The sequence below is a fragment of the Podospora pseudopauciseta genome, chromosome 4 (assembly GCF_035222475.1).
Source record: "Podospora pseudopauciseta strain CBS 411.78 chromosome 4, whole genome shotgun sequence".
Taxonomy (NCBI): domain Eukaryota; kingdom Fungi; phylum Ascomycota; class Sordariomycetes; order Sordariales; family Podosporaceae; genus Podospora; species Podospora pseudopauciseta.
This window is the reverse complement of record NC_085894.1, coordinates 2,989,392-3,012,358: the sequence shown is the minus strand read 5'-3', so window position 1 is coordinate 3,012,358 and position 22,967 is coordinate 2,989,392. Positions and strand designations below refer to the sequence as shown.

General features: G+C 49.4%; 6 protein-coding genes across 6 annotated transcripts; 3 read left to right on the top strand and 3 right to left on the bottom strand.

The window, feature by feature from the left end:
• Nucleotides 1-3,320: 3,320 nt before the first annotated feature.
• Nucleotides 3,321-4,343, top strand: QC763_0069050 (uncharacterized protein; the record flags this gene model as incomplete). Its single annotated transcript, XM_062905956.1, has 2 exons — nucleotides 3,321-3,356; nucleotides 3,417-4,343. The coding sequence occupies 2 exons, from the start codon at nucleotides 3,321-3,323 to the stop codon at nucleotides 4,341-4,343; spliced, it is 963 nt and encodes a 320-aa protein (XP_062766039.1).
• Nucleotides 4,344-6,217: 1,874 nt separating this feature from the next.
• QC763_0069040 (uncharacterized protein) lies at nucleotides 6,218-9,698 on the bottom strand. Its single transcript, XM_062905955.1, has 4 exons — nucleotides 9,643-9,698; nucleotides 8,564-9,577; nucleotides 7,315-8,481; nucleotides 6,218-7,126 (listed from the first exon to the last, which is right to left on the bottom strand). Exons 3-4 carry the CDS (start codon nucleotides 8,285-8,287, stop codon nucleotides 6,687-6,689), a joined length of 1,413 nt encoding a protein of 470 aa, XP_062766038.1. The 5' UTR covers nucleotides 8,288-8,481; nucleotides 8,564-9,577; nucleotides 9,643-9,698; the 3' UTR covers nucleotides 6,218-6,686.
• Nucleotides 9,699-10,320: 622 nt separating this feature from the next.
• QC763_0069030 (uncharacterized protein) lies at nucleotides 10,321-11,145 on the top strand (the record flags this gene model as incomplete). The annotated part of the gene is made up of 1 exon (XM_062905954.1): nucleotides 10,321-11,145. One exon carries the CDS (start codon nucleotides 10,321-10,323, stop codon nucleotides 11,143-11,145), a length of 825 nt encoding a protein of 274 aa, XP_062766037.1.
• Nucleotides 11,146-15,811: 4,666 nt separating this feature from the next.
• Nucleotides 15,812-16,732, bottom strand: QC763_0069020 (uncharacterized protein; the record flags this gene model as incomplete). Its single annotated transcript, XM_062905953.1, has 1 exon — nucleotides 15,812-16,732. One exon carries the CDS (start codon nucleotides 16,730-16,732, stop codon nucleotides 15,812-15,814), a length of 921 nt encoding a protein of 306 aa, XP_062766036.1.
• A 1,531-nt stretch (nucleotides 16,733-18,263) lies between these two features.
• Nucleotides 18,264-19,498, top strand: QC763_0069010 (uncharacterized protein; the record flags this gene model as incomplete). The annotated part of the gene is made up of 2 exons (XM_062905952.1): nucleotides 18,264-18,280; nucleotides 18,607-19,498. 2 exons carry the CDS (start codon nucleotides 18,264-18,266, stop codon nucleotides 19,343-19,345), a joined length of 756 nt encoding a protein of 251 aa, XP_062766035.1. The 3' UTR covers nucleotides 19,346-19,498.
• A 759-nt stretch (nucleotides 19,499-20,257) lies between these two features.
• On the bottom strand, nucleotides 20,258-20,650 carry QC763_0069000 (uncharacterized protein; the record flags this gene model as incomplete). Its single annotated transcript, XM_062905951.1, has 1 exon — nucleotides 20,258-20,650. The coding sequence occupies one exon, from the start codon at nucleotides 20,648-20,650 to the stop codon at nucleotides 20,258-20,260; it is 393 nt and encodes a 130-aa protein (XP_062766034.1).
• Nucleotides 20,651-22,967: the final 2,317 nt, after the last annotated feature.

The following is a 22,967-nucleotide window of genomic DNA, read 5'->3' as shown; positions in this document are numbered from 1 at the left end:
CCCTCGGAGATTCTGGGTACTGGACGATGTTATGAACCTCCAATTTAGCGCTGAGATCAGCTCAGCCTTGCCCACAGTGGTTGCCAACCAGGCCGCCACCATGCATATATTGGCATTTGAACCAGCGATTTTTGGTGTGTCTCGTGAGGCTAACACACCAAAGTTTCTCTGGAAGCGTCGAATTTTCACGCTTGTGGCTGCAGTAGCATCGTCCTTTCCCCTGTGTATCGTAAATAGTGTGGTAGGATGATCATATGATTGTTTTGCGGAAGTCTAGCTCTTAACAGAACATAGGCATTACGAATAAGCTGGTACCAAGGTATGATAAACCTGCCTAAACTATATAGGTGTCTACCTTGGTAAGGTAAATAAGGTGTGTTTCCAGTAAGGGCGCAAGCATGTCGGTTGATGCACGATGAGTGTAGCAAGATTACATCATCTATTTTATAATATTAAGTTGCTGAACGAGCTTTCAATACCATATTTTTGTAAAGGTTTTTTTGTATAGGAAGAGCTTTATATTACAGTGGAAGCTCGCTATTATACCTACAAAAGGTCCCCGAGTTCAAGTTCTCAGGGGTCATGGCCAACAGTACCATAGCATCTCTTATCGCTAATACATCTTTGCAACATACCAGGTACCTACTTCACGTTTAAAGCAAGTCTTGACAGGGTCGATACCAGCATGACCATTGTATCCTCGGCCTTTGGACCGAATGAGATTGGTAATTATCACGTCTCTTACAAAAGCATCATCCGATGAAGCTCGCCCTTAACTCAACTTACATATACACTGCTATGAGTTAGGTAAATCCAGGGTTGGCTATTGACCGATTTCCTCAACGAAAGCTCCTGCCAACTGAACCAGAATCTACTTCCTCTCAACTGTTATCACATATTGCCACACTCGAGGTATACCGAGATTTTGTATCTCATTTCGTCAAAAGGGCCAGGGTCATATTGTATGGGCGCCTTCTTGAGTACTAGTATAGCAGGCAGTGTCACGGTTAACATAACCCAAGGTAAGCTAATTCGGTACGCAGTGTCTGTAGCAATCCTTGCAACCTAGCCCTTCAGCCAGACTGTCGGGCACCAGAGTGGAAGATATGCAGACAATCTGCACATAGGTGTACAATGAAGCCTGCATCTTTAGTTGAAAAGCATCTCCAACATCTGTAGAAGCAACTGGCCGCAAGAGTCACTTTGCAACGAGCCTTATTGCTGCCTATAATAACTTGACAGTTTATTCTGATCAACATAGCTGAGTAGGGAGGTTCGGGCCAGTGTGCATCATCATCAAGTCCTAATACACCAGGCAGGCAGAATATTTTAGTCCTGGCTATTGCGTATGCTGATTTTGTTCTATAAAACCATGCAATACTCTTACCTCATAATGCATTACCGATGTACATAGGTAGTACATATCTGATGACTTGACGAGCTCAAGAGTATTCCTGTAGGATCTGAACGAGAAAACAGAATTTTCTCAAGGTTCAGAAATTACAGTACCAGGTAGTTCCCATTGCGACCTCGCGTAAATACTCGCTCGCCATGTTGCCATAAAGTCAAAGAGTCTAGATAGGTATGTTTGGGACCACGTTGGAGAAGGCATCCACATTAGCTCAGAATGGAGGCCTGGAAGTGCCCATATCTACCTACCTTTCCAATAAAGAAACCATCAAAAGACTGCTGAGTACCTTATACATGCGGCATTGTTTCATGAACCACCTGCCGAAGAACAACCACGACAGTCATATTCCTGCTCTGTGGGTTAAAACCTACCTGAATTCGGACCCTCGGAGCTGCCATCTCGGGACCCAGTGAACCGGATCTTCATTGGATAAGGTAACGCGAAACCAGAGCATTCTTTTGGGAACGTTACTTGAGCCAGTTATCTAGACCGCTGGAGATTACGTCCATTGGCTATACACAAATGGATTATGTCAGTGGTCAGCTGAAGCGGAGATAAATCCTCTCCTTCCAAGCAGAGTTCATGCAGAAGCCCTAGGAGCAACCTGGAGCAACCTGAAGCAACCTGACTGATATCCACCGGGAGCAATACCTCCCACATATTCCATGACGTACAAGCTGAGTCTCTTCTCATTAACACAGCACCCTAAGGGGTGATACGATTGACAGTCGCAACATCACAAATGAGAGAGATCATAATCGCCAGGACTAGTGGTTGTCCTTACAAACCAAGGATTGCGAATGTAGCTGGTAACTAGGTAGGTAAGGTATGCGAGCTTCACTTGCATTCAGCTCTTGAGAAAAAGGGAGGGAGGGGCTCTTCGAATACACACCGTATTAGAACGGTGATGATAGGTAGCGTACTTTGAGCATGTAGGGCAGCTAGCACCGGGATATTTTGAGGCACCGAGATACTTTGTAACTGTAAGGTTGCCTCTCATTTGAGGACCCCCCTTCAGTACCTATCTGGGCAGGGACTAAGATGCAACGGGGATATCGGCGTGTCGTTTCATCATAAAACTACAGTCTATTGGCATTCTGCGCAAAGTTAAAGGGCCTGGCTACCTACCCAAGTATCTGGATAGGTAAGGCAAGGTAGAGTTAAGTCATCAGCATCGTCTGTTGATCCATAGATTTATGGTAAAGACAAAAAGCCTCTAACCTTGGTAAGGTATCAGAACATCATTCCAAGACACACCGCAGGGGCACTTTGAAACGCACCTTCAATTGTACAGAACTTTCCACCATCAAGCTAGCTCATCGAGCACCAGATATCATTTACATGGTTGGCTTGCGCACATCGGAACCCCTCTGTCCGTAGTCCGGACCCGATATGGCAATTGGAAATTTGAGAAGGGAGGCACCAGGGTGGCGCAGCTCTGAAAGTGATTGGACATTAATACACGTCGTAGCCACCAAACATCAGTACAAGAAATTGATCAGGACATCTTAATGTTGTGCTGCTGATCTGCCATTGGAAATTTCTCCCCGTCGTAGGTAGATACTTGCCTGCAAATCTTTTTGGCTGTCTGCAGAGACTCGTGGCGCCCCCGCCAGGTTGTAAATGACAAAATTCCACGAAGCTGAGACGACGAAATTCCACTCTACCTACATCACCAATGAGCATCTCGCGAACCCTTAATTTCCCAAGCAAGCTACATGCTGAGCGATATGCTCTGGAAGCCAAGGGGTATCCATCTTAGTTTGGTAGGTGCATTGGCTGCCTTCTTTTTCGGCTTTGTTCGGAGATATTTAGATACATATCAGGTATTTAATCCATGAGATCCCCCATTATTCCAGTTAACCTTCCAACTTGCTAATACCGTGGCACCCAATTCACGTACTTCACCATGTTTTCTACTCACATTCTTCAACCGACAGAGACGGTATGACCTCCCTCCTACGAACATCTATGCTTCAGTAACGCTGACTGCGCCATGAATGAGAAGCCAATTCGAATCACTGCTGTAAATGGGTATGTCACCGGTCTCGCAGCCAGACGACTGAATTTCTCAGTGGTCCCTCACGCGGTTGGCTTTGGTGGATACAACAATACCATCACCACTTCATTGGCAGCTATCTTGTGCAAGGCGAATCAAGATTCTTTAGATGCCCAGGTGGCAACAGGAACCAAAATATACCTTCACGTCGAGTGGAGGTACGACACCCCGTTCCCGAAGTTTAACACCACACACCTACTTGTTGTCGGATCATCACCATCTTTCGCTTTACTGGATGGGTCTGCCTCGGCAATGAATATCGCCAACATTGCGAATTTTGCAGAAGCGCAGGAAACCACGCCGATTCTCTCCTGTCCACAGTGGAACCCGGAATGGGTTGTGGAACAAGCAACCCAACAGCCGCCTTTTATGTCCACAACAAGAAACATGATTCCCGAAGTTTCTTGGGATGCATTTTGGCTGGACGGAAGCTCAATGTCCTCTTCTTCTCTAGGAGCTTCCGTGACATATGCCGGCGCTTCATTGCCAATCCTTCCGGACGATCAGCTTCCTGCCTGTTCGGATTGGGCCTCGACAGCAAGCACAGTTTCAGAAGCCACTACTCCCAGCCCCTCCATCGACGGTTCATTTGGACAGTGCTCATCCAGTCTTGCTCACATCGATGTCGATGATTACTGGATGAACTCGAGAATTGAACGCCAACTCCAGGATCCTGCTTTCCAAATGCAAAAGCGGCAGGCAAACGAGCTTTACAGCCAGATAGGGGATGTCAGTGGTCTGATTGCTGTGATGAGAGCTGCTAATAAGCTCTGTCAGGGCAATCACCCGCATGAAGTCCCCGAACTCCCGGATCTCAGTGATTTTAACAGATTGTCGATTTCAGATGGTCCAATGACATCAGATACAACCTAGAAAGCCTTGACGAAGTTTGGATTTCTTCATTTAGTCCGAAAGCTTTTCTCCTCGTTGCTTTTCCTACCCATATAGCTCAGGCTTCGCAACGAAGTTACGGAATGGTCCATGTTTGAAGAACGTTGGAACAAGGCGGTGACAGACCACAGGTGATGGCTTGGGTACTTGGTCTTTCTTTAGCTCAGAATAGTATACGTTTATTTTAGTGGAGTACCTACGCTTAAACCATGGATGTTCACTACCTTAATTTGTAGAACCATTCCCACTTACACGGCCTCATCCTCCTGTTCAAGATGCTGCTTAGTGACGTCCAACCACATTGACCGAAAGGCCAAAACCACTCATTATCCTCTGCACCAAACTCTTAAGACAATGACATCACAAATCAGGCCAACCGCAGTACAACTGGTTACCCACCCTCAAATATAACTTGGACTCGAACCACCAATATCAAGGGGGTGACTAAATTCCAAATGCCTGTGTACCTCAGCCATCCCACCCCGCATGCACCTGCGCCAAGCCCGGCCGCCCGGGTGACACCTCCAACATTCCATCTCAAACTACAAATGCATGATGCGCATACCTCCCGGCCTTCATCCTCAAGCCCCGTCATGCATATCGATCTCTCACCAAACATCAACCAAGCGGGTCTGCACCCTCAGACCGGAACTTTTGGAACCCTGGGCGAGACTGAGTGACGCGTCGCGGAGTAGGGACCTATACCATACCGAACCTCCCGCACTTCCATTCGCCGAGACTTCATTTTCCAAAGTTAAATATCAGTCCATGAGGCACAGCGAGGAGCTGAAAGTAAAAGGAATAATCCCCACAGCAAATAAACACTGTAAGTGCAACCTCCTCCATATTGGCACAAGTAAGACAGTTTATTTCTGTGTCTTGGACAGGTCCCCAACGGTCCATTTATTTCAGTGGTCTTACCCCGCCGCACAAACGCCCCTCGGTGAACCAAACAGCCAGCCCTCATGGGGCTTGCAGAGCTGGATAATCCAGGGTTCGGGTTAACCGTGGCAAAAGCCGGACTTTGCCGTCCGGATCCCCATGGAGACCCGACAAATTCCACAATGAACACTGGCTAGATATTTGGACACAGAGTGTCTTTTGTGTACCGCCATGGCTTCATACACCACGCAACAATAAGCAGGAATCTCACGACTCTGATAAGGCCGCAGGCTGTCTACCCTCAAGGGAATCATGCTGCGCCATTGATGGGGCGTCATCGGTGACGAGTGCAGCCAGAATTCACATGTTAGGCAGTGATGGATGTGAGGACAACATAGCACATCAATCTCCGAGTCACACTCATAATAGGCAAGCCACCCCCCTCTTGAGGACTCATCACCCCCTGCAGGCGAATAAATGAGGACTTTGTACGAGCAAAACTACCTCTCCATCAATGGCATCAAGAAAGCCAAATGATGAAGCAAGGCGCAGAATGCCGCGACCCGAAACCGAAACACCCCACGAGCAAACAACCAGAGACATATAATACCGATGTCTTCGTACCCCCTTTCATCCTTTCACTCTTTCACTCTTCTTCCATCTCCTGTCTTTTGAGCTCCCAGGTTGGAACTTCCTTTGGTTTCCCTCGACCTCGCTTCATGCCCCATCAACAACCACCAGACGTGCTTCTTCAAGACCCGGGAAAGGAGGGAGCAGAAACCGCGACCAACCTCACAGTATTTGCGTCGGTCAGTTCATTACGTTGGTTTCTTCACTCAACCTTCTTGAACCTTCCCGTGTTTTGCGCTGTTGATCACAACACATCGATATGCCTTCCTTCTCCAATTTTTTCCTCCACTTCCTCCATCGTCAGCCACCTTCTCTTCCCCTCAAAGCGGTGATAATCGTATTACTGTTTCTTCATGTTGACACTACAAGCTGTGCAAGGACAATCTCCTCTTTCCCCTTACAAGCCGATTTCTTTCCATGCTCAGTTCCCCCACAGAACCTCATCTTCAAAGAACCTGCCTCAAGGCCTGTATCCTCGTCGCCTTGGCATTGAATCCCTTCCCTAGAGCAGGTCTTGCCAAGTGGAGAGTCCTATCTTGGGAGCGTGAAAAGGAGGAGAGTGGCTGCCCAGGTGCTGCCGGCAATTCCACACTGCCAGTCAGGCATCTCGGAAGGTTGGGGATGATGCAGTGATGATGGCTAGGCCGTATCGGTTGCTGGTTGGTGGTTCTCATGACGTTATCTGTTGGTTGGTTGGCTGGCGGCCTATCCTATGCAGATAGGCACCGATGAGTCAATGGAAGCTCGTTGGGCTGCATAAGTGGCAATCCATGGACGAAACTGATCTTTGTTGGAATCGGTGACCGACAAATTTCATCTAGTGATGTCCCGGGTAGTTTCCCTGTGGCCCACGCCGCCACCCAAGAAGTCCGGGCCGGGTGAGCTGTCTAAAGGCGTCCATGGAAGCTCTTGCGTCAAGTTCATTCGGATTGGGCTATAAGATGGCGCAGAATGACTGTACAGGCTTTGGGTGCCTGTAGCCGACGGCGTAGCGAGGTAGCCACCATTGGCATACATAAAGGTGTCTGGCTGCCGCTGTTGCCGCTGCTCATTGAGTTGTTGAGGGTGACGGTTGGGGTACCTTCGAATTTGGTGGTGTTGTCGTGCGCTGAGTTGAGAATGCGCCTGTTGGTTCCAATGCTCGAGCTGGACATGGGGAGTGTGCAGTTGCGATTGGGCCTGGAAGGCGCCTGCATGCTGAGTTTGGGTTTGTTGCTGATCGACAGTTTGGTGCCTCGTATCGTCCGCGGGAGCTACCGATTTCCCCATGATTAGTACTAATCTTTACGCTGATTATTACAGATGATGCGGCCGAACCCATATCGAGGTAGCCGTGTGTTCCACTCGGGACACAGCTCGTGGGCGGCACTTCACTGATGGGGCCGTACAACCCGGACATCGCGCTGCCAGACATGACTTCTTCCAGAAAAGACCAACTTACATGAAGTCGCAAAATGAACCGAGGTTGCCGGAGTGTGCAGCACCGACGCCGTGACGCCACCCGTTCCTGAACTCACTCGAGACGAGCTGGGCGGCGTAAGCCTGAATTGGGGGTGCTGTCGAGGATATAGTCGGGATGGGTTCGTTTGAGGAGCTTGGCCTGAGCCCTTATCCAGCCCCGGCTGATCCGCACTGAAGATATCTGCACGCAGGATCATGGCTGCTCCAAAACCATCATTCTCGTCGTTCTCGTCGTCAAGGTTCTTCTCATCATCCAACACCCAGATCTTACCAACGCATACCTCGGCCTTACCTCGGTTCAGGCTCTCGATTACCACTTGAACGAACTTTGCTGAGTTGACAACACCCCATCTTGAACAAATCACAGCCCCTCCGGTTCCTTTTGGCGCTTTCATGGGTCGAAACCCCAACACTTCGACTGCGGATGATCTTATGACTGAGCACGAGATGTCGGGATCAAAAAAGGCAAGGAAGGGCAACTTGTCGTTGCTGGCGGAAAGAGCGGTCACGGCTTTCGGGCGTTCGTCCCGGATGAGGGAGTTTCCAAGCAACCTTCTTTCGCTCCACGCCGCCCATCTTCGTTTCGGAACGGCAGGGTGTATGTGGAGATTGAGCGCTGCCGACTGAGGCCCAATAGAAGCGGCGGTATCCACGTTGGATTGTTGGACGATGTGTCTGTAAGGGGAGAAAGGCGCGCCCGGAGTTGACACACGGAAACGTTGTTCTGGTGCATATGGATGTGCTCTGGAGTTATTGAGCCTGGATCGTGCAATTCTTTCACTGTATTGACTCATGGCTAATCCCCCGTGTCCACGGAATTGACGGTTCGATCCCCGAGGTTCAGATCGACCTAATGCGTTGTTACCAGGGGGGCGATAAGTTGAAGGATTGACGGGGTCCTCGCTTCCTTCTGGAACCACGAAGTCGCCGTTTGAACCGCAGATCTCGAACATCGTTCAGTCAACGGATGTTACCGATTTGTTGTGTGTTGGAACCAGCAATGTGACCTTCGGTATTGCGATGTGGTTTGTTGGAGGGGTGGTGATGTGGTCTGCCCACGATGATAGAGTGGGTGGATGGGGTAGGAATGGACAAAGGGGTATCGTTGGCGCGGGAAACAGGCTTATTTCTCGTCACCGTCTTGCTACTGTTGATCACCAGTTCGTCAGTCTGTGTCCCTCGGGTCTGCTTCGGCACGCTTACACCAGGAGGAGCTCTTATTAACTTACAGACGCACTGCAGGGTCTATGGCCCAATCAGAGTGGTCGAGTTGGGATGGGAGATCAAAGTTGATGGAAGACGCAGAGGTCAAGGTTTCCTAGGACCAAGAAAGGTTGTCGTGGCTGGGTGTCCCGATGGTGGTATAAGCAAGCGGACCTAGCAGCATGGGTCAATAAGAGTAGGATGTTCACTCACGGTGCAGGAACTGCGCCATCGAGACATATAGTCCGGGGCTAATGGCGGAAGTTGAGGGGAGGGGCGGGGAACGACTCCGGGAATGGCAGACCCCAGGGCAGACAGGGCCTTCGGAGATGTATGGAAATCACAGCGTCCGCGCCCCATCAAGGCGACGATGGCTCAGTTTCTCCCCGTGGACCTCAGCTGAGCGTCCATATACTCGCAGAACGAGTCCCATCCGGTCCAACTCCATCCACCGACACAGGTCAGGTCTGAGGCGAAATGTAAATTCCCTAATCCCTGAAACTTGAGTCGTGTCAAGCAAGGTTGGTCCAGAAGGGATTTCTCTGTTGGCAAGGCGAGTGAGGCTCACCAGGCTCCCAACTATGGAGGGGCCAAGCTGAGTGCAGAACGGGACAAGGCGGGCGGGCAAAAAGATCGGATCATGCGTTAAGGAGGGGCGTCCTTATAGGTTTGGAAATTCCAAAGAGGTGAATAGTAACGGTTGAGATGACGCGGCCTCTTAATGAAAGTTGGAATTCCTTTTGCTTGAGGACCTCTGGTGGTGATGGTCAAGAAATCGGTCTCGTTGATCGAGAAAAATGAAGAGGGGAAGTTTGGGACGCAGCTGAAGGCGCGGGAGGGGGAGCTTACCACCGACTGATCGACCATGAACGAACGGCAAGAGCGTGCCCAGCCTGGTTTCACTATTGAAAGGCTGTAGCCTCTGAGCCAGCATCAGTCGATCGTGCCGCATCACATCATTGAGCCTCCATCACTTGGAAACACGAAGCAACTTTGGAAGATAGCTCTAGGCGCTCAGTTACAAGCCCCTCGAGCCGCACCTACCCCACCCCTCCATCACCTGGATTGGGACGATATATTGGATTTAGTTGAAGCCACCACCTACCTTCCAGCTCAAAGGATCACCTTTAGGAGGTCGGCCTGGGCCGCAATTGTAGGGGGCTTTAAACCTTTCGGCACATTATTGTCACTGTTTCGGGGCACGGCCCAGAGGACTATGACTTACTGCTGGAGTTGCCTTGATCATCTTCCAGTATCGTCATGGCTACATTCGGATCGGAAATCATCGGTTAAGATGGCCTCTGAACTTAGCACGAATATGGGGTCAAAAATAATACAACGTCAACATAGACGTAGAGAGCGTCTTGATGATTTAGATGGCTGATTGCCCTGATCGGATCCGGTTTTCACCCGTCGACACCAACGTCTCTCTCGCACCCGACCCTCCCGACAAGGCTCCCAGCCTGATGTAGCATTACTGCGCTCTTACGCACTTTCCAGTCACCAAACGCGCTTTTCACTTAGCTCATGCACTTGACCCCAATCATTTTCTAGAGCGTCCTTCTCTGAAACCTTGCGGCGGTGGGCTACCTGAGCTGCCAACCTGCAGTTGGACGGCACGTGGATTCTGGTCAACCCATAACTCTCAATTCTTCCCCCGCTCCTCAACAGAGAAATCTGGGTTCTGTTTTGCTAGAGGTCTCTTCGAGCTGTTCTAGCATGCTCAGCGGGCCGAATAAGCTCTTCGTCTTCAATTGACTGCCTATACACCCATTGTCACAGTATGCCTAGTTCTAGCAACACCCGAGCCCGGAAAACCCCTCGCTATTTGAGATCGCGAGTGCTGAATACACCGTTCAAAAGGCGCCCCAAACACAATGGCCAAGGGACCGGGAAGTCGACTGTGCACTCCTTAACCACCAATTCGGATATATGCGCATTCTCATGGCTGGACTCGGCCACTGATGAGGAACCAGTATCATACCCACTTCATACACGAAGTTCTCGTGCTGAGAACGGGCCAACCTTCCTAACACCGAACCGTTACGAACTTCGATCTCGTACGACACAACAACACCGTGATATTCTGAGTGCTCGAAACAGAGCAACATCACCGTCCAACACGAATACCAACACCAACACGTGTAGCGATACGTCCAACTCCAATGCTAGATCCAGCATACCAGCTGATACTTCACCTACTTCTGGGGCCTCATCTAGACCACCATCATCGGCTTCAATCTGTTCAACTTCTAATTTTCGTCTGGCTTCAGATTTCTCTTTAGCCCACACCAGTCTAGCTACCTCTCAGAAACGCCCACGAGAAACGTCTCCCGAGCCATTGAGCACCGCAATTATACGCGAACGACAGCGGAAGCTTCTCCAAGAACAAGCAGAGCTGAAGCACAAGGCCATCGAAGAATACCACCGAACCGGTGACACCCGAGTCTTTGCTCCTTTTCTTGTCCCCTTCGTCAAAGAAGACGAGAATGGGAAAAGGAGAAAACTGGGTGAATGGAAGTGGGATCGCGACGTGGAACGTCATTATAAAGAGGATGAGACGACGAAGACGAGGATCTGGGCTCCTGTTGAAGACTCCTTTCTCTAAAAGGGTGAGGAGCAGAAAGTGATGAAATAATTGCTGCGTAGGAGCTGTGAAGGATAGATATTCGTAGAACGAACTAAGTGCGTCTTGTCGGATGAGCTCGGTTATACTTTCGGGCTATGTCGTGTTGGCTATGGGGTATCTGTTGGATCTTCTATTGTATTCTTGCGTCCATTGGTGCTTTAGTCGGTCAAAGGTTGCTGGTTTTCATCATCTCATTTGTTAGCGGTCTTATGACGGCTGCCATTCTCTTTATTTTGCCACTCCGTCACCCAAAACAATGCTCGCTCATACACAGGGGGGAAAAGCAATAAAAAACAGGGAAGGAGAGGAGATTGGATGGCGATGAGGATGTTTCGCTGTCTGTCTTTCATCCAACTTACCACCCTCTGCACCTACTTGCCTCGTTTAGCTCAACTTCCCATCTCGTACCTACCTACCTAGTTCAGCTGCGTTCTGATTGCGTTACTAGTACCTTCAACTGAATAGTATATCTGTCGCTTGGAAAATGTTGTTCTGCTTCGATTAGCAAGCGATGGTTACATCTGAAAGAAAGGAAGGTATGGTATCTCTGATTAGGTATGTGGGTGATGGATAAAAGGTTTTGGAAAGGTTGGAGGCAAATCGTGAAACTGGCTTATGAACAGCCACCTCTCAGGTATAAAGCTAGTGACATGACACACTAGCAAACGTTGGGGCGACGGGAGGGTCGGGGAAATCGGAGAATAAACAGTGATCTGAGCCATTGCCTGGCTGGTGTGATGGTGCTCCCTTGGGCCTACCAGGGTCCAAGACGTTGAGCAAGGACCCTTGCTGGTACATTTTCTTTTGCTTTATCGGGCTTAAGCTGAGCACTTTATACGTAACAGTAAAAGAGCCAGATTATCTCCATGCCTTATTTTTGCGCGCGTACTTGTTGCGTTAGCTGTGTTGGTTCACGATGGTTCGTTGGTTCACGATGGTGCGTTGGGAGATTGTTCCGAGAGTGTTCGGTGAGCTCAGTATCAACATAGTATCATCCCACGAACACCACACGACGCGACGAAGTCGGAACAGCTACTTGAAGCAGGAAAGATCATCCTCATGGCACACGGCTAAGTAAAGAGATTATTGTTCGGTCTGGACCTGGCCATGTGACCCCCGTTCTTTTGAGTTCAGATGCCGCGATGGGTGTTACACCGGTGGGTAAGGTTTGAAGGCGGCCCAGGTCTCGAGGCGTGGGTAATGATGTTGGAGACAAGAGTTGACGATTTGATGAGACACGACTACCACCTAGCAAGGCAATACCAAAGGCGTCTTTGTTTTCCCGTTCCCGCAAGCGGATGATGATGGCGAAGAAGGAGAGATGGTGATATTGTCCATGCTTGCCGCCCAACCGAGGAGTCGCTGTACCAAGGTTTCCCAACTTTTGTTTCAACTTGACCTACATGACACATCATACTTTTGGGGCCTTCATTGCAACTTCTAGTCGGGCGTTCTCTTCAGTGCCATCCCGCAAGGCAGTTCGGTGTTATTGCTTCTCCTGCCACGGCATGTTGCCGATAACCGTGACAGGCAGTTCCAAGACAAGAATCCAACGAATCTGAGTTCTTCGGACTGTTCAGATTCTTTTCTCTCGCCCCGCTTACTCTGTAGGTGAAATACCATATGAAGTCTCGTATCGCCTCTTCTTCATGTTGTATGCAGATGAGACATGCATAGCAGTAGTGTTTTCCATGCTCATCTCAATCTCCAACTCCCACTCTTTAGTGCGCAAAGTTTCTCTGTCGTTTTCAGTAATCGTGGAATATACTTGCCTATGTGCAACGATTACTTGGCAGGCCTTGGGGGTTGTCGAACTGTATGGAGAAGATGCCTACGCCCGGCAACAAGCGCGCTGTAACGTACCTGTAAGGACTCAGCGATTGTGATTTTGCACGATTTATGGCACGGTGAAAGGCGACGTGTCTTCAGGTGCGGTGGGAGAACATGTTAGCGCGAGGCGTTCTAGACAAAAATAGGTGAGGTCTGGAGAAGGAGAGACGCTGTCACAAGGTGCCATGCTCTGGGAAAGAGGAGAGCGTGTGGCGATGTTGGTTCCAATGGGACTCAGTGTTGGAGGACAAGCACAGAAGATGAGATAATGTGATACATGATGGGAAGGCATATTCTAGGCTTGACTTGCAATAGGTGGGTGTTCCTGAGTTACTCGACTAAGGCTTCCATGCAGCTCATCAACCGTTGCTGTACTCCCGGTGGCGGTGGCCAACAGTGCTGATGCTTGAGACATAAGCTACCTTGCGTACCATCTCCTGGGGAGTATTTTGTCTCTTGGGGTGTAGGAAGGGAGGATAATCCTGTTTCTGTTCCTGGTTCTTGCCAGCTATGCCGGCTGTGATCTACCCGATCTCGAAATGCTTATCAAGAAATCTACTTCGAACGGGACTACTAACAGTGAGGGGAAACCTCTATGGTGGGTGGGGATACTGAAAGTTCGGATGGCATGCTGCTCGATCTGCCAGAGGGTGGTCTGGCTTTGGGCCGACTGGACGCCTTGGCCTCCCGCCATTACTGTCGGGAAGCCGGTGGAGAATCCATCTCTTGCAAGCCTTCTTATTTTCCGTTATTGAAAGCTATTGATCGGGGAAATCCATGTTACTGTTTGCCATACAGATTCGAATTATTCCGACCGTGGAACAACATGTAGCATGCCTGAAGGTATACTCAAAATCGGTGGTTAGGTATTCTTCTGCTCCCATACATCCAGTCTGCTACACCACCTTGGTTGGAGCGCTAGTAATGTTCTTGCTTCAGAAGGTCAAAGCAATTTTTCCTCCGCGATTTATAAGGGCGAGGATGATATAGCTCCTGTGTACACAATGACAGGTTCTCTTGGACCATCTGACAGCTCATATCTTGATGTCATGTGAACGGAGTAATCATCTGTCCTGACCGCTGTCATCGGAAGTAGAATAGGTAAGTTATCATTATTCTTGGGACTCGAACCCAGTCTCCGCACTCTTTGTCAACAAACTCTCTGGTCAGGCACCGGTTGCTTCTGTGCCACCCCGACGTTATAATACCATGCCTCATCATGTTTTACTGCGGTCGCAACCTGTGTCTGCTTTGTCACTCGTGAGACAACACGCGCGTTTGAGACATGCATACCTTATTCGGCAACTTGTTGACGATTGAGATGCAAATGGAAATAAATTGCAATCCAGGGGGGGTTTATACTTGGCGGAGAGTGGAGCCAACCTCTTCCTTGCACACTCATATGGAAGGGGGCGGTCGAGACCGGTTGGAGGAGATGGAAGGACCCCCCTCTGACAGCAGTGCCCATCGTGCAAGTTCCAGGCTACGGGACAGCACGAGCACAAGGTTTCGCGCGAGTTTGGTGCGGAAGGCAAGAACAGGTCAGGTGCTGACGCGAGGGTACTCATGGCATGAGTGGCACCCATCCGTCGGGAAGGTCTGACTTCCCAAGGTCTCCCTCAGATGGGGGAAGGCAGAGCAGAACGAAGCTACTCAGTACACTGCGTGGTATTGTTTGTGCCATCAACGAAATTGGAAGGCCTGGCAGACTTGTAGGCCTCGTGTGGGCCGGGGGTCGGAAGGTCAAAGGAAGGGTTGAAGCGCAGAGTGACGGGAGTGTGGAGAGGTGCGAGAACGGGGATGGTGGCAGGTCAAATGAGGGAAGGCTCGGCCGGGCACTGTCACAGCTGCGGACGGCAAGGAAGTTGGCTCTCCACAACACCGCATCAACCCATCCGACTGCCACTGCCACAGTTGGACCTAGGTCAAGTGGCATCTCTCCATTTTTTTTCGAGCTACCTACCTTAGCTCGGGAGCTGACCTCGGCCGGGAAGGCGCTTGCTGTTGTGAGACAGACGTCATAAGCACCCGACCCAATGCCGAAGGGTGGTGCAGAGTTAATCTGACTTTGTGGATTCCCGTCGTCTAAACTCAGTCTCTCGAGTTTCGTCTGCCTACCATGGGCGATCCAGAGGCAGAGAAGGAACGTCCCGTGGCAGCCCTTCGATATAGATACCCACCCGCTGGTGATAACTGCCGCAAATGATGCTGGCTTGGCAATTCTTGTGAGATGGTGATGGCTAACGTTGAAGCAAGAAGCACCCCGCCAAAGAGGAACAGTCCGCTAGGCGCGTAGATGACGTTCGAGTTGCTCGTTACCCTGTGGCGCCCTTGGCCAGGCGTTGGAGGGCGCTGCTTTGCCCCCGCGCCCCCCCCTCCCTCATGGACCCCTTGAGATGGGTACGCCAACAGCAATGTTAGTGGCACCTTACAACTTTGGGCAGCAGTTCTCACCCATACGTTCGCTGATTCTCGGTTGGTGGGGTTCCGAGGTTGTCAAGTTTGGAGGCACAAGATGCGTGGTAGAACGGTGGAAAACAAGAGAAGTCACATTTACAAAACTAAAATACCTAGCTAAGTTCTATCTTATCGACCTCCGCTCGGAGAACGTATCGGAAAAGTGACAGCAAAACTATGGCTCAAACGCAGGTTCAACCGTTCTTTGTGGCCTTGTCTGCGGAAACGTGAGGGGCATGGTAACAATCTGGGTGCTTGAATAACACAAGAAAATTTCATGAAATTTCATTACAGTCATCTCATCAAAAGAAATCCCAAGTAACGCGCCCCTTCTTGCCCATCCACCCTGTCCCACAACTTACATGTTTGCTTCCTCATCACAGCACGAGATACCAGAAGAGCGCTCATAGTGAGCGTCGACCGAAGCGGAAGAAGTCCCTTCAAGGTCAAATAGATCCGACGCACCAAAGCTGGTACCAGGAGTTGGACCGGCGATGTTTGTCGAGAACACGCCAGAGCTGACTGTGGTAGGGGTGCCGGCGAAGCCTAACGAACCCCCTCCGAGCGGAAAGTTGGGAACAGGCAAATGCATGTTCCTCAGGTCGACAGTTGCTTGCGCTTGTGGTGCTGCGGCCTGGAATACCATGGGGCGGGGGACACCAGCCGGGAAACCTGCATAGCTGGGAGAGGCGGCTAACTCGCTTCGACGGCGCCTGTGATAGTGATGAACCGCATGCAATCGGCCTGGTTCGCAGGGCGACTGCACGCGCAGACTGTCGAGAAACTTTGCGCTGAGATGCAGGTATGCGAAGAGTTTGGGATCATCTGATTCGACGAGCGACACATGCAATTCCCGGCCCTCGACACGCAAACCCTCGATATCGCAACGGAAAGAACAATAATGAGTCGGCGTCACGAGTCCAATCAGAGTGAACATTGGCTTTTGCATCTTTGATGGAATTGGAAAAAATCCAAGTTGAAGGGATCGAGCCATAGCGGCGCTCATGTAGCAGAGACCCGGACGGCTTGCACATGCTGTGATGTGGTGTCTCTTGTCACCGCTGATGATGGTGGCGGCATGGAACTCATGTGGCTGGTGTGAGATAGGCTGGCCACTGTGCTGGTTTGTCTCGAATGGGGATGGAATCTCAGCGCTGAATTGAGACTGCAGGATCCGCTGACTACCATGAGGGTGGCTGTGGCTGTGGTCGCGGAGGGCAAGTGTGATACCACTGACATGGAGATCTGGGTAGACGGGACAGCGACCGCCAAGGACCATTGGCGATGGGTGTGAAAGGCCTGGTGCAGCAGGTGTCGTGATGAAGGTGTCGAATTGCTGCTGTCCGCCATAGCCGGTGTTCCCCTGATTCCCTTGGCTGTTCGGAGCAGCTGGAAACCCACTGTAGAGACCCCCTTTATAGTTGAGTGCGCCCCATAATTCGAGCCAAGGTTGTTCCCATCGACCATTTGAACATCATCCCTCTCTTCCTCTCCGTCAGGTTCAGCTTGCCAACAGCCTAGCTGGTGGGATAGTGTCATGTCAGCGTTGAGTTTGTGGCGTATGCTGGGCAATTGAAACGGCCTGGCTTGGGCACCAAGTGCAGAGAGGCGTTGCTACCCGAGGAGGTGCCGTGGGGTAACGGGATGGTGGGTGATGCGAGTGGGTTGGGGGTGGTTGAATAGAAGGTTGCAAACTCGGGGGAAACTGAGCTTATATGAACAGCCGATCAATTAAGACTCGGCTTGACAGCCAGGAATATCTCGACGGTTAGCATGAGAGAACCGATAGATAATGGAAAGAGGCCTCATAAGTACTGAGGCATAGTCTGGCGACTGCCTACATGGCGACAGGAGTTTAAATGGAAAAGAACCGGCTGGTGGGTGCTAATGCATACGGATTCCGTACATCGGATGGGCTGAGCCCACCTGTTATTGTCCGTCTCATGCTTCATGGTGTAATCACAGGATTTCCAGGACAGGGGCCGAATTGACATTAACTTTCCAAACCTCAATGTACCCAGATAGCTCCCTCGTCATTCTCTACCTTTCTGGTTTGATCTTGATGGGGTATCTAGAGCAATAATGGTTAAGGTCCGTAGAAGTCTTTCTTTAGTTTTATTTTTGCAGTTAACTGGGGACATTGGGCATCATCATCACTAGAGTGTAGGAGATGGTTGTGTTCAACATCGACACTAATGATATTGGTCTATATCAGCATGGATGTTCGGTTATTCCCCTAACTCCTATGGTTTAGGTAGGTAACCAAGTACCTGTCTTTCCAAGTCACGAGCATTGTCATTTGCCTAGGAAAAGAGGCCATTTCACCACACGAAACCCGACATATACAACTCGAGGAGCACCTATCAAAGCTCAATCTTTCACCGGAAAACCGCACCGAATACATTTAAGTTAAGTGCGAATATTGGGAGTTGGAGAACCTGATCATCCTGCCAACATTTTGCAGTTTTACAATTGCCACCCTTGGTAGATGGAGATGGCAAGTGGAGGAGCTCAGAACAGGCATACTTAGCCCCACCCAGCCATTGGCACCCATTACGTCTTGATCAGTACGCCGAAAGAAGAGAAAGCCTTGCTGCGAGCTAACTCGAAGAGATCATGGATAATCTTTTGGAACAAAATTGTTTGGGGACTTATGAGATTGGCAAAATCACGATGTCCTGAAGGAGGGGGACCTGGTCGTGCGATTGGGCGACGTAGCTTTTCCCGAGCTCAAGCATACCTGACAGTCGTTCTCGTCTCGAGTTTTTTTCTCACCGAACCGATGTGACAGTTTTCCTTATTCATCAATGATGCTTCCAGTTGCGTGGTCAGTGTTGGAAAAAGTGCTTTTCTCCAATCTATACTTTACCTAGCTATTTAAACTAATGCTTGCCCTGAGAATACCTAGGGGAACAGCTCGGCAGAACCTCATCCATCTCAAACCTTCTAGAGTATCGAACACATACCTACGTTTCACAGTTCAGGTAAGCTACCAGTTCTCTTTTGCAGGTCCCAGGACTATTTCTTCCGAGAACAGCACCTCTTATCCATTCCCACCTTTTTCAAGTTGCTACCTCACCAACACTCCTATTCTACCTCTGGACAGTAATCCTCATATGTGTTGGTACTGAGACTAACAGTTACTGCACCTAGGCTGTCAGGAACTGCAATGTCCCAACACGAAGTGAAGGCACTACATAGCCATCAGTCGCAGGGTACGCCGCCTTCAGATGATATTGTCAAGTCTAGCTCAGACCCAAAGAGATCATGGCCCCGACTGCTACGCAGTTTCCCGATACCCCCCTGCAGCAGTTCTTCTACAATTGCCACCGAGTCTTTTTGGTCCAATCGTGGTGACGACACAAACTCATCTCGGGCCTCCAGTCCAGAGTTTCTTTTCAGTCCCAGAGTTCAGCCTATTGATATTTTGAGGAACAAGACTCCCTTCGCTCAACACTGCACCGACTCAATGCCGACCACCCGTAAGGTAGCAGCTTTTGGAAGAGGTTCTTGTGTTTGGACCTCTGATATGGTCAAGCCTGACGAGAAACAATTCCTTTCGGAACTTGGCCCTGTCGAAGTTAATCTTCCGTCCAGGCTCTCAGCCGCTTGTGAAGATTCCAGGGTCCGAGGAGAAGACACCAGTAATCACGATCGATTACCTCAGAAGCTCTCGGAGACCTCTGTTGTTGATGAGCCTAGGCTTGAAGGCTGCGACATGGAATACAGAGGCACATATGACACCTCGACCTTGAACTCGGGGAATTCCTCAGACTGCGATTGCTCCGAGACAGATGACGGCTTCTGGAAATGGAACGAGTCTCGGGAGCGTTTTATTCACACTGATGAAAGCACTGGTCGAGAGATTGTTTGCCCCCAGTGGTTCGATTAGGGGTTACGGTGAGCTCGGAGATGGGTTGGCTTCAGATACATGATTACGCCTCGCCTTAATACCTAGTATAGATACACTACACAAACTTCCTTCAGTCTCAGAATGATACGGTCGCATTTCTATCAACATCAACGACAGTAATTATAACCTGCCGCTGTATTCTCGCCGATGGTAACTAGAAGTGAAGAGCTTTGTAAGTTTGGCAATGTTGTCGCCTTCAACGGATTCAGGGGTTGAGAAAAGGGCTATGCTCCAACCCGTTGACTAGGCAACGGTGACACAGCCCCATGACAGCATGCTGCCATTCTGCACCAACCAAGATGTATGGTATCTGTAGGTTATCCTAAGTGACACAATATTCACACATTGTGTCACATCATTCGCACAGACCTCTTAAAGGAGGGACTCACATGGCAAGTACCTAGATAAGGTACCTAGCTCTAGACCGCGCGAATAAATGTGTTGGCTTCAGTGTGAAACAGCCATATACTATTCTAAACTTCTTGGGGTATTATTCCCACATTATCCAGATGTTACTTAGTCACCTTCTTGCTTAGGCATCCAATGCTAAAGCAAGGGATGGGATCAAAGTAACTAGGTACCCTGGATTACAAACCATGTGTGTTGGTATCGGCATATTTAAGGTACACATATAAACATCAAAACAGTGATGGAAGTCCCCTGCATCAGCTTCCCAAGCTATCCACCTATTCAATGTGGAATGTTAGAATTTGTCCCTCTGTGCCTCTTTTTCCGTCCATTCTCTTCCAAGATCCCAACTCTGCCAATGTCGAAAAAAGGCCTATAATCTGAGAGACATATAAATAAAAACACAAAAGAAGAACGCCTATTAGCAAGCCAGAATGTCGTAGAAATGTAAGTCTTTTTCTTTCTTTTTTCTTTTGTTGTGTTTTATGTAGCTTTTGCTGGGGTTTTCAGAGTTGGGTAGCCTTTGACAGATGCATTGGTACCAGCCTCAGAGGAGCAACTTTGTTCGGGCGGCGATATTGTGGTGATCTTACCAACGAGAATGTGCGATGGTAGATGATGCGACTGAATAACTTGACTGGTAATGCCAATTCCGGGCGCCGTAGGAACACTGCTGTCATTGGCTTTGGCCATGACAGGCCAAGTTTGAGCGGTAAGTTTGCCCATAAGGCGTTGACCAAGGAACATAATTGGCAAAGAGGTGTCCCACTCCGCTAGCTGGACATTCACGACTTCTCCAAATACACCAAGCTCCGGTATGTCGATAGTAATCTCAACCCATTTCTTCGGCTCGATCAAGCCGACCCCTGACAACATGACACTGCGTTGTCGCGCCTGCGGGATGGGCCAGATGAGCGTGCTCAACTGGCCTGCGATGCTGGCTCTAAGAAAGGATACTTCAGTTTTGCTGTCGATGTAAGCGTCGACGTGCTCTGAGCCAAGGTTGGAGACGATTTTAACTTAAAGTTTTGTGGCAACCATTGAAGACATGATGATGTAAGGTATGCGAAATTTATGTTAGGCTTAATTTGAGATAATCAAATTGGGATAAGCAGTGCAAAAGGAATCTCTTGAGAAAGGGGCAGTGGTAAATCCTTTAAATTAGGGATCCGTAGTCATGTATACTTTATAACTTGTGTCCTGAATACTTCAATGTATGACCAGCTTGTGGTACGGATTTTCCAAAGCCAGAAAGTTAGTTTCCAGGCGGCCTTTTAGCACTCTCTGCAATACTGCCTTACCGAACTAACATAAACATGAAGAAAGCCTTACATTACCATAGGTAGTTGCAAAAGAAATGTCGTTTAATACATAAGGTAAGTAGGTGCCTTGATTTACAATTCCAACATGGGACCAAGGTGGTGTAAATGTATGTGTTTCGTCAGTGCCGCTGCCAGTGGCTTTGCCGTGGAGCACACCGAAATGCCATTTACAGGGGGGTTACAAGCCCACCTGTCATCCGCCTGCTCCAAGAGGCTCCAAATTTCTTTCTTTCAACAACCTCCACGGGTCTCACTGACTAATGTGATTTGTTCTGACGAGCCTGATCGCATCTTGTAGTTTTCTTATGTTCTCTCCTAGCCAAACTGTGCTTCCTATAATAGATATTCGATATCTGTGTGTTGGATCGTGGGGCGCGGTCAATCGCAGAGGTGTCGGGTGCCTTGTCTTGCCTTAGATTCCTGTCGCCCTTAGCTATGTCGACGGCAGGCTCTCAATCTTATCGACGTGGTGAGGTGGGCTTACCTCAATCAAGGCTACTCTTTCTCATAACAGTAGCAACAGTCTGGCTGGTAATTCACTATAAAATAGGTACCTATCGGTCACCAATCCCCCACTCTGCAAGCACGAATTGTCCTCACACGGCATCAACCCCAAACAGCACCCAGACACTACCTTCTCTGCTGTCAACACGAAAGCTCCATTTTCGGGCTCTAAAAGACTTGTTTTCTAAACGACCTATTTTCCGAACACCTGATCCCTCGAATACCCCTACTTTCTGTCACCATATTTACCAGCTCTCACACCACAAACTATAACCTATGCTGTCAATCAGTGGTTTTCCTAATATTTCTACTAGCGCAGTCACCCGAGCAGGAGCACTATAGCATCATGAAAGATTCCAAGATCTTGGATCATAGAGAGGCTTATTGTCACACGGCAAAAGTCAACCACCCACAACCACCACCAACAACACTGTCGATACCACCGCAAGGAGGGGTAACTGCACGTTGTGAGCCAGTCGTCAAAGTGAGGCAGACAATCAGAAGTCATGGCGGTTATCAAAGGAAGCCCACTGGCCCTGTATAATATTGAAGGACTTGGCAGCGGCCTGAGGCCAACAAGGGCACGGGCCAGGCAAGGGAGGATAAAATACGCGTTCAGGATCACTAAGACTGTATTGCTTCTTTATCTTTTCAGTATCACGCTCTTCGAGGCCATTAAAGATTATTAGCCTGAATTGAACCATGAGTTCCAAGCCCTGATATTGCAGCCCTTGTCACACTTATTCTCCTTTTACCACTCTCTGCATTGACCTCACCTCTGGGTTTGTCGAGCGGATGAACTTTATCTTTAGACTATCTAAAGACTTCTGGTCTTTAATTCCAGCCAGTCGCTTTTTCGTCACCGGCAAACAACTCGATGGCTCCATGTCTCTGGTCACAGACCTCTCCTCAAGCACGGTTCCAAAGATCCAGGACATTGTCACCTTGTTTCTTCAGAACACTGAGAAGTCAACAATTCCCGGTGAAACCATGAAGGAGAAATCAGTCACGGTCCTGCAACTCAGCAGCAGCCAAGATACACGAGAGTCTATGCAACCAGAGGTTGAAATTTCAACCACGGAGAACCTTATCTCACAGGAAGATCAGTTAGAAGATGTTTTCTGGACATGGGATCTCGAAAGGGAGCGCTTTGTTCACTTTGACGAAGCAACAGGGAAAGCAATAGTGTGTCCGCAATGGTTCGACTAAGGTACGCTTTTACTCTGCAAGTTCATATCTGAGTTTTATGGCAGCCTTCAGCATTGCTTCTACAAGTTAGATGATTAGGAGCAAGGAGGCGGGATACGTTAGTTGTATAGTTATTTATAGCTGGCTATGTGTCAGTGGCTGTTGTAAATGGAGATATC